The sequence below is a fragment of the Mus caroli genome, chromosome 10 (genome assembly GCF_900094665.2).
Source record: "Mus caroli chromosome 10, CAROLI_EIJ_v1.1, whole genome shotgun sequence".
In the NCBI taxonomy this organism is placed as follows: Eukaryota; Metazoa; Chordata; class Mammalia; order Rodentia; family Muridae; genus Mus; species Mus caroli.
Genome location: NC_034579.1, coordinates 72,006,826 through 72,016,535, shown reverse-complemented (window position 1 = coordinate 72,016,535; position 9,710 = coordinate 72,006,826). Strand labels below are relative to the sequence as shown.

General features: G+C 49.0%; 1 protein-coding gene across 2 annotated transcripts in view; it reads left to right on the top strand.

Annotated features, from left to right (window-relative positions):
- Positions 1–1,263: 1,263 nt before the first annotated feature.
- Positions 1,264–9,710, top strand: part of Trpm2 (transient receptor potential cation channel subfamily M member 2) — a 61,230-nt gene continuing 52,783 nt past the window's right edge. The window contains exons 1-4 of one of the 2 annotated variants that reach the window (XM_029482913.1): positions 1,264–1,409; positions 2,533–2,670; positions 4,738–4,983; positions 5,768–5,856. In XM_029482913.1, the coding sequence (XP_029338773.1) occupies positions 4,822–4,983; positions 5,768–5,856 (251 nt within the window). In that variant the 5' untranslated portion in view covers positions 1,264–1,409; positions 2,533–2,670; positions 4,738–4,821. Of the gene's footprint in view, positions 1,410–2,532; positions 2,671–4,737; positions 4,984–5,767; positions 5,857–9,710 lie in introns of those variants that run through there. The other variant, XM_029482914.1, reaches the window with a different exon arrangement.

Here is a 9,710-nt window from a genome sequence, read left to right as displayed (position 1 = left end):
AAAAAAAAAAAAAAAAAAAACCAAAAACAAAAAACCCAACCAAACTCCTTGTGCTGAAATTTTCCATCAGAATTGAGGCAACTTTCTGGAGAGATCAACGTGTGCTGCATCTGCGTTTTATGGATGGTGCCCATCATTTTTATGGATGGATATTTCATAAATGCCATTGTAATGTATCTTGGAAGATGCAATGTGGCCTTCCAGTAACCTGTGGTTCTTCTCTAGAAGAGAAAGAGCCACCCGGGGCCACCCAGCACAGACACTTCATGGGTATGCACAGTTCATTGGCCGGTTCACCTTAGATGATGTTCCCTCAGGGGGTCTGGACTACTTGGAACCAGAGGCCAGTCTGCTTATCAGCTGGCCATGCTGCAATTACTGTCTTATGAAATATTAACTGCCCGTGGTGATTTCAGTTAATGAGCTGTCTTAGGGAAGGAACATGCGCAGACGGCATGGCGGGGCGGGGTAACCACTTCCTTACCTGTTAACGATGGGTCTGGGCATGTTCCCTGGGAGTGGCAGCTCAGTCTCTAATCTACCACTCCTGGAGCCTTAGTTGCTAGACAGCAGGGGACAGGGAAGTCATCTGGGTGCCCAAGCCATCTGGATGCCCGTGCAGCATGTAACTTAATAGAGCAGAGTCACTGCACCGGTGACCACATGCATATTTATCTGCCCTGTGACCTGCCTTGCCATTCACTGTTTTGGAGGAGAGACAGCCCCCTCCACCTCCACCTCCACCTATGGCATTATTCCTAACAACATTTCATACAAGTGCTATCCCTGTGCATCTTTTGTTTCTTTGTTTGTTTTTGTTTTGTTTTTCGAGACAGGGTTTCTCTGTATAGCCCTGGCTGTCCTGGAGCTCACTTTGTAGACCAGGCTGGCCTCGAACTCAGAAATTCGCCTGCCTTTGCCTCCTGAGTGCTGGGATTAAAGGTGTGTGCCACCATGCCCGGCGCAAACAGTGCATCTTTACCCTGGCTCCATCCAGACTCGGGTGGCTGGATGGGAAGATGTCAGGCATGGTGAGAATCAGCAGGCTGGTTGCCTAATCTGGGGTGGGGAAGCCACAGGGTGGCTATAGAAGGACCTTCAACAGTACATGCTGAATCAGGGTCTGTAAGGAGGACTAGTCCTGGGGAGGAAATGAGGAAGGAAGCTGCTGGCCAGGCACGACTTCCTGGGCAGATCCCCCACTATTTACATCAGAGGTCATACATACACCAATCCTCTTCACTTTCCTGGCACTGAAGCCAATGGCTCAGGGGTTCTGCTGGGCATTGCAGACTGGTTGGGAACGGAGAGGAAAGAGTGTGATTCAGGGATGAAGGAAGTCTCAGTCGTCTTCCCAGGAGTCAATACAGCCCTCATCACGCTCAGGAACCAGTCACAGCACATTCAGGGTAACTGGGGATGGGGTGGGTAGGGTGGGCATCTTTGAAACCAGCCCTGTTGCAGGCTCAATTTAGGATCAATCCTACTGGTTCTTTCTGTCTCCTCTGTTGTGCGACACACTTGGAGGGACCCTGAGGCTGCCCCAGGCTTTAGGTCCAAAGTCACCCCCTTGGAAATTGTCTTTGGCTTTGGGTGCTCCTGTGAGGAGCACAGCTAGTGTGAGGGTAGCTGTAAGGGATTTTTAGCAGGAGGGTACTGAGGCAGGAATGAGGCGGGTACTTAAGTCCGCTCAGGTCCAACTGGGGCGCCCTGGCTCTTTATCCCAGACTGCCTCCTTTGAGGTTCAGGGCTTGAAGACAAGGCATATACAAATCTTTTCCTACACTTTGTGGAGGATCTGATTCCCGGGTCCGTAAGTGCCTTTCTAGGTGTCCCGAAGAGGCTGACCCGCAAGTGGAGCATCTCAGGAGGCCCAGCACATGCTTGGCTCCACGTTCTTACTTAGTTGCGGCTGCCACGCAATCAGGCTGAGTGACGCAGAGTGCGGGGCGGGCCATTCAGGCTGCGCCTAGCGGTGAGATGCGGGTGAGAGCGGCTGTCCTGCGCAGTTGCGCGTGTGACGCTGGGGTGCGCGGCCTCTGAGCAGGTACCCGGCGCTGGTCAAGGGGCGCTGACCCAGTATCTGGAGAGGAAATGGGGGTTCAGTTGGGGGATGGGAACGCTGGTTGCAGGGGCTCATGTGGGGAGGGGCGCGGGTTGCAGTGTCCTTTGAGTGTGACAGAAGTGTAAAGATTAAGTCTTCAACCTGGGTGCAGGCATGAGCTGGAATGCGACTGCTTTCTGGTGCAGAGAGTTCAGCCTGAGTCTGGGGGAGGGTGTACCCTGGGGTAGAGGCGTAAGTTGGGGGTGTTGAGGGAGTGCAGGGTTTCAGCTGCATCTAGGTACAGGCTCTGGAGCTGGTACAGGGGCACAGACTCAATGTCAGCCAGTGTGGCCTGTGCCCACGCGCTATAGCTCCCAGCTCCCAGCTCCCGCTCTTCTCTGGACCCTCACAGAGGACTGAGGGTATTAGCTTCTGTGCCCTTTCCTATGTTTAGCTGTTTATAAAATCTGAACTGCTTTCCAAACCAGTATGTCCAGGATGCCTGGGAGCAAGCAGAGAGCTACTGGGAAGCCTGAGAGATGCAGAATTTTTCAGTGAGTGAGGTAAAGAAGGTGCCACACGCCCCAGGCCCCAGCCAGGGCTCATGAGCCCTCCCTCCCAATAAAGTAAGTCCCGTGTGTTTGCTGGTATTTTTGTGTGCCGGGGTGGGTGTGGTGGCCAGAAACACACTGGTCCAGGAGTCTTGAGGATAACTAGCTACTTGGAAGATGTGCCCAGAGCCCAGTCGGATTTGGCTATCTTCTATCCATTCCTAAAGGGGCTCTCTCAGCAGGGGCTGGATTCAGTTGCTTGATGCTGTAGGTACCACTCCTCCTCCTCACATCTGAGCCCTTTCCTGTCTCTACCAGTGTGTGTGTGTGTGGATAGAGCTCAGGTCTGGAGGCTCATCCTACACGGGGGCCTTGCTCTGTTCTAGCCTGCTGTCTTCTACAGGTAGATCTGATGACCCAGATGAATACATTTATAGATGTCATGTTGTACCCAGGGTGTAGGCTCTGCCAAGTCCTCTCTCTCTGTCTGTCCATTCATTCTTTGCCCTTTGGAGTACTCTGGACACACACACACACACACACACACACACACACACACACACACACACGTAGGTGTCAGTGACTGGGGAAGCCCACTGAGGGCATTGCCAGTCTACCTGTCTCTATCTATGGCCTTTTACTCTTTTTGGACAGAGGATGGGGGGAGAAAGAAGCTGAGCCAAGGTCACAGTGTAGCCTAAGAGCAGTGGTGGCTTCAGGTGGGAGAGCATCTCAGGGTGGTTTGCAGTTGGCTTTCGAGGACATCTGCAGAGACTCAGTGATTGTGCTGAGACAGGAGCTGTCTGAATGTGAATCTGGATTCAAATACCTCGGAGTCCTTAGGACAGGCAAAGCCTTCAGACAGGCATACTGTGTACTCACGCCTGGCATCTGGAGGGCAGGCTATCTCAGGAGCTGCCTTTAATATAGGTCTCTCCACACTGGCTGCTGTATTAGCTTCCTTTCTTTTGTTGTCAAGTGGGCGTCTCTGCTTCTCTGTAGATGGGAGGCTACTGAGTGTACAAGACTAAGTCTCTGAAAAGTTGCACAGGGACAAGCAATGTCCTGGACTCTTGTAGCTTTGCAAGGGGCTGGTCTAGTATTTAGTCTCACAGCCCTGGGTTTAGGCCTGGGGAAAGAACAGCAGATAGAGGGGCCAGCATCTCTCTGAAGCCAAAATCTGTTGCCACAGTTCAGCCCCAAGAGCCCTGGAGAGATCAGGGAGGAGGGCTGATCAGCGAGTGGGCAGAGGAACAGCTTTGGGAACTGGTGTCAGAGAAGTGGTGTTCATCGCAGGGAGGGACTGAGGTATGCGGTTGGGTTTTGCCCCCTGGCAACCCCTCCTGTTTGCCTGTTGGAGCAATGGGGTGAGGGGCTACTGTCATCAGAGGACAGTGTTAGGGGGTATGTCTCAGTTCCAGGGAAGCCCTGTGGAAATGAATACCTTTGGTTTCCTTGGAATTTTGTTTGTTTGTTTGTGGTTTTCTTTTTTTCTTTCTTCCTCTCTTCCTTCCTTCCTTCCTTCCTTCCTTCCTTCCTTCCTTCCTTCCTTCCTTCCTTTCTTTCTTTCTTTCTTTCTTTCTTTCTTTCTTTCTTNTTTCTTTCTTTCTTTCTTTCTTTCTTTCTTTCTTTTTTAAGACAGGGTTTCTCTGTATAGCCCTGGCTGTCCTGGAACTCACTCTGTAGACCAGGTTGGCCTCGAACTCAGAAATCCACCTGCCTCTGCCTCCCAAGGGCTGGGATTAAAGGTGTGCACCACCACTGCCCAGCATGGTCAACTGATTTCTGTAATCACGAGATGCAGAACTGCAGCCCATGTGGTGGCTACAGGAACTGGTCTCCCTTCACTGGTCTGGGTTCTTATTCAGGGAGCTGGTGAGTTGTGGGGTTTCAGAGATAGCTGGGATTGTGCCCATTAGGAATGGGCTCTTATGGTCCTCATATGCTTGTGAGCTTGTAGACTGTCCAAGGGCTCTGCCAAGGGACAAAGCTTTGGAAGCTCAGAGAGATGTCCAGACAAAGGGGAAATAGATGAAAACTCCAGAAGGGAAACGGGTGGGTGTGTCTGCTCAGAACCGCATCCTCACCTTCCTATTTCAGATATATTTCAGGACCTCTCTCTTGGGGTGTTTTTATTTTCAGAACCCCCAGTCTCACAAATGAGAAGCGATTTCCCTGAAGGCATCTAGAGGTCTCTGTCCTTGGGTGAATCTGGAGCCGTGGAGGATGGAGTCCTTGGACCGGAGAAGAGCTGGCTCTGAGCAGGAGGAGGGCTTTGGGGTGCAGTCCAGGAGGCCCACTGACCTGGGCATGGTCCCCAATCTCCGACGAAGCAATAGCAGCCTTTGCAAGAGCAGGAGGTTTCTGTGTTCCTTCAGCAGTGAGAAGGTAGGTTTTTGGTGGCTTGCCTGCTACATTCTGGGCCACAGAGGCAGCTTAATGGTCATCGTTGGTTAGGTGGTCCATTCATGCTGCCCCAGCCAGGGCCAGAAAAGGAGCATCCGGTGAGTGCAGCTTCTAGCCTCAGAACAACTCAGACAGGCAGGTCAGCTACAGAAGCAAAGTGACTTAGGTTTAAGATAGGTAAACATTTTATTATTGTATTGTTAGGGTTAGGTAATCTAAAATTTCATTGATGGGTACTAGGATGTCACAGATGGGCTGCATTCCTGCATCATGAATGATTAAGCACAGGATGGGCTGCCCAGTGCAGATGGCCTATCCTGAGATAAGATATCTTCCATTCACGGTGGCTATCTTCAGGCTGTTCCTTGGGTGGGGAATTTCTTGTCTTGTTCCTGGATGTTGGGGTCTGCTGCTAGAGCAGATGGCTTATGGCCTAGTTTCTGAGTGGGGACAAAATGGGAGTGATCACATTGAAAGTACATTTGAGTGTGTGGCCAGAAAGGCAAGAGGGCGTCTTCAAAGCCAGGTACCAGATTTTCACCTCAGATGCTCCTTAGCACCCCCAAGGAAACACACTGGGCATGAAAAGAAAAGGATCGCACAGGTTCATCCTTGTCTCCTGGGCACACACCCCAGTGTGGGCCCCACACGGAGCCTTTAAGCTTTGAGGTAGCTTTGGGTACCTCAATGGCAGCTGGCCAGAGAGATGTCTAAGGGAGGCCTGGGGTGTATGGGTTCACGTCAACATATTCTTTTTAACTCCCAGCAAGAAAACCTTAGCTCATGGATTCCTGAGAATATCAAGAAGAAGGAGTGTGTGTATTTCGTGGAAAGTTCCAAACTCTCGGATGCAGGGTAAGTGGCATGGCTCTGATTAAGATTTCTGTTCCATCTCTCCTGGTGCAGTGGGACTGCTTGAGGAGACCTGCTCATCTCACCTTAGCCAGGGCCAGGAAAAGAGCACCCGGTGTCCATGCCAGGCTGAGAATCCCCAAGTCTACACACCTCATTTCAGGAGACACTTGGGGAGCACGTCCAGACCAGACCATCTCTTTCATGCCTGGGACATGTGATGTGCCTTGCAGATAGGTCAGCCTAAGGCAGAGGGCCAGATGACCTGTCCAGAGCCTTACTGTGGCGAAGTAGCAGCAGTGTTCAGATCAAGCCTGGTGCGTCAGGCCTCCATTACCTGTCTTTAGAGCTTCTTGATTTCCAAAGAATCAGGGAACCAGGAATAAAGAGACCTTGGGGAAGTCCCCAGGCCAATGTCCTTAAAAGCCACATTCTGCTGCTGCAAGGTCTCTGGGCAGTCCTTTCTCCATTCACTTAACTCACAGTGAAAATATGGTCTCTAAGACCAGACTAGAGGCATTAATGGTCACTCTAAGCAGTTGGTTATTTCAGTTCCCTGGATGGGACTGCCATTTGGGCAATCAGAGGCACTATGAAGTCCCATCCCTGTTCCTAGGGATGCAATGCCCTTAGACACTGCTTTCCAACATGGAGGTTCCTGAGACAGAACTGGAGACTCTGAAGCATTGGGTATCTCCCAAGAGCTCTCCTTTCCTCTCAGTATGTTGTTCCTCTCATGCCTTAACAGGCCAAGACTGTCTGATTCTTTAATTTCTGAGTTATCCATCACAGCACAGCTTCCGCTTCTGGGCCAGGATGGAGAACTCCATGGAGGTATGAAGCTCATTTTACCAAAGATGAGAAAGGGCACAGCCTGGCATTACCTGGTAGGATCCTTGGCACCATTCAACCAAGGTACAACACCCACCAATCTCAGGGGTATGTCCCTGCAAGCCGTGCCAGCAGTGGTGACATCTTTGATCCCAGTAGTTGGGAGGCAGAGGGAGGTGGATTTCTGAGTTCGAGGCCAGCCTGGTCTACAGAGCAAGTTCCAGGACAGCCAAGGCTACACAGAGAAACCCTGTCTTAAAAGAAAACAAAAAGATTCTTGGAAGCCAAAAGTTCCCAGAGTCTCTTCTAGGGTTCTGTATGTTTTTTTTTTTTTTTAACAGTAGGGGCAGAGAATTCAACCCCCTCATGATAATGATGGATAAATTGAGACAAGAACTTCCAAAGCCAGCAGTGGCAGGGATATGAGATATGAGGTTGCCTCTCCGGGATCAGCCATCTTCTTGTGTTTGTCTGGGTTCCAGACTCTATCTGGCTTTTGCCTCAGCTGTACCCTGTGTTTTGTAAGGCTCAGTATATTGTGCTTGTCTCTTCTCTTTTTTTGTACTGGGCTTTGATTGCATATATTCAATTTTTAATTTGAAAATAATTACAGATTTAAAGGAAAGATACGCCAGGCTCAAAGGTGTATGCCACCACTGCTGGCTTGGCTTGCAAGGGATCTTAAGGAACACTGGCTGGCATTAGAGGAAGGCAGGGACATAGCCCTGGGTGTTGAGTCTTGGCCTAATGGTGGCAAGCTGACTCCTTTCCCTCTTGTCTTTGGTAAAATGAGCTTTCACATCCTCTTGATGTTCTCTGTCCTGGTCCAGAACAGGAAGCTCTGCTCTGTATAACTGTGGTACTGTATCCAGTGAGAGTTCAGTCTCGGTCAGAGTGCACTCGGCTTGTGTCCTTTCACCACCCACATAGCAATGTGCAAGCACTCACACAGGAGGCACACAGCTCCTATCCCACAGAGATGGCTTTGTACTTCCCCTTTGTGGTCTGGTCTCACACACACACACACACACACACACACACACACACACACATACCTCTACCCTTTCTCACCCTCTAGCAACTAGTAATCCAATTGTCACATAAAACGTCTATAAATATGTCACTTGGAGTACGCCATACGAACTGAGTCATTTGCCTTTGGGTCTGCGTCACACACAGTGGGGGCCTGTGCCCTTTGACAGGTAGCCCTTGAGATCCATTGACTCTTTTTACTGTTAAGCAATTCTCTAATTGTATATATTTGACGTGATGCTTTGTAAATAATGACTAGGTCCTTGTTTTTGTTTCCTTTGCTTTTTAAAAATTAATTAATTATTATTTTTTAAGCCTAACTAAGACGCCTGGCATGGGATCTTGAAATCTTTTTTTTTTTTTTTTAAAGATTTATTTATTTAATGTAAGTACACTGTTGCTGTCTTCAGACACACCAGAAGAGGGCATCTCATCCCATTACAGATGGTTGTGAGCCACCATGTGGTTGCTGGGAATTGAACTCAGGACCTCTGGAAGAGCAGTCAGTGTTCTAGTGTTCTTCTTAACCGCTGAGCCATCTCTCCAGTTCTTACTTTGATTTTGAATCCCATCTGTCAGTGTCTTCGTCCTCTCTCTCTCTCTCTCTCTCTCTCTCTCTCTCTCTCTCTCTCTCTTTTCTAAAGCTTTTTGACACAGGGTTTCTCTATGTCTCTTTTCATACTCACAGATTTTCCTGCCTCTGCCTTCCCAGTGCTGGGACTAAAGGCATACACCTGGTGTGGTCTCTACTTTTTAATGGGTATATTTAGATCATTTACCTTTAATATAATTGTTGCTGCATTGGGGCTTAAGTCTGCCACTTTGTTTCTGTTTTTGGTTTTCTTTCTGTTTCAGCTCAGCTTCTTTGTGGCTGCTGTGGTTATTAAAGTTACATAACCAAGTGTGTCAGCATTCAGGAGTGCTGACAGGCTGAGAGTTGCAGTAGAGTGTAGAAATACCTCCTTCCACCACTCCTTACAATTGTTGAGAATACCGTGATTGATCCAGTTCAACCATCAGACACAATTTTGAAAATTCAAGAGAAATGAATTGTACTGACTCATATTACTTTATCTACAGCTTCCTCCTCCTGGTAGTCACAGTGTCTTTGTGCTTTCACTTTTGATTAGACATTAAAAAACAAAAAACAAAACCCAAAACAAACAAACAAACAAACAAAACCTCAGGGTCTCATGTAGCTCAGGTTGGCCTTGAACTCCCTGTATAGATGAGGGTAACCTTGAATTTAAGATCCCTCTGCCTCTAGATCTTGGATACTTGGGTCACAGGGGGGCACCATCATGCCTGGTTCATGCAGTGCTGGAGACTGAACCCAGGCCTTTGACCATGCTAGGAAGCACAAGTGAGCTATATCCCCACCCCCCTCACCCACTTTAGCTGTTCTTTGGAGTTGTTCATCTGTTGATAAATCCCCTTAATGGTAGTTCAGCTAAAAGCATTCCTTGACTTCTTCACTCTTGAAGGATAGTTTTGCTGGCAATAAAATTCTGGGTTGTAGTTTTTTTTTTTTTTAATCTTTCCACACTGAATTTCCGTATGGTTTCTATGACTTCAGATACGAAGTATGTTGTTTTTAAGCTGAGTGTGGTGGCTCACACCTTTAATTCCAGCACTTGGGAGGCAGAGGCAGGTGGATTTCTATTGGACTGCAGAGATGGCTTAGCAGTTTCAAGCACCAGCTGTTTGGGCTGGAGAGATGGCTCAGCGGGTGAGAGCACTGGCTGCTCATCCAGAGGTCCTGAGTTCAATTCCCAGCAACCACATGGTGGCTCACAACTATCTGTAATAAGATCCGGTTCCCTCTTCTGTCTGATGCTCTCTTCTGTCATGTAGGCATACATGTAAATAGAATGCTCATATACATAAATAAACAAATTAAAAAAAAACTCCAGGGCCGGGCGTGGTGGCGCACGCCTTTAATCCCAGCACTTGGGAGGCAGAGGCAGGCGGATTTCTGAGTTCGAGGCCAGCCT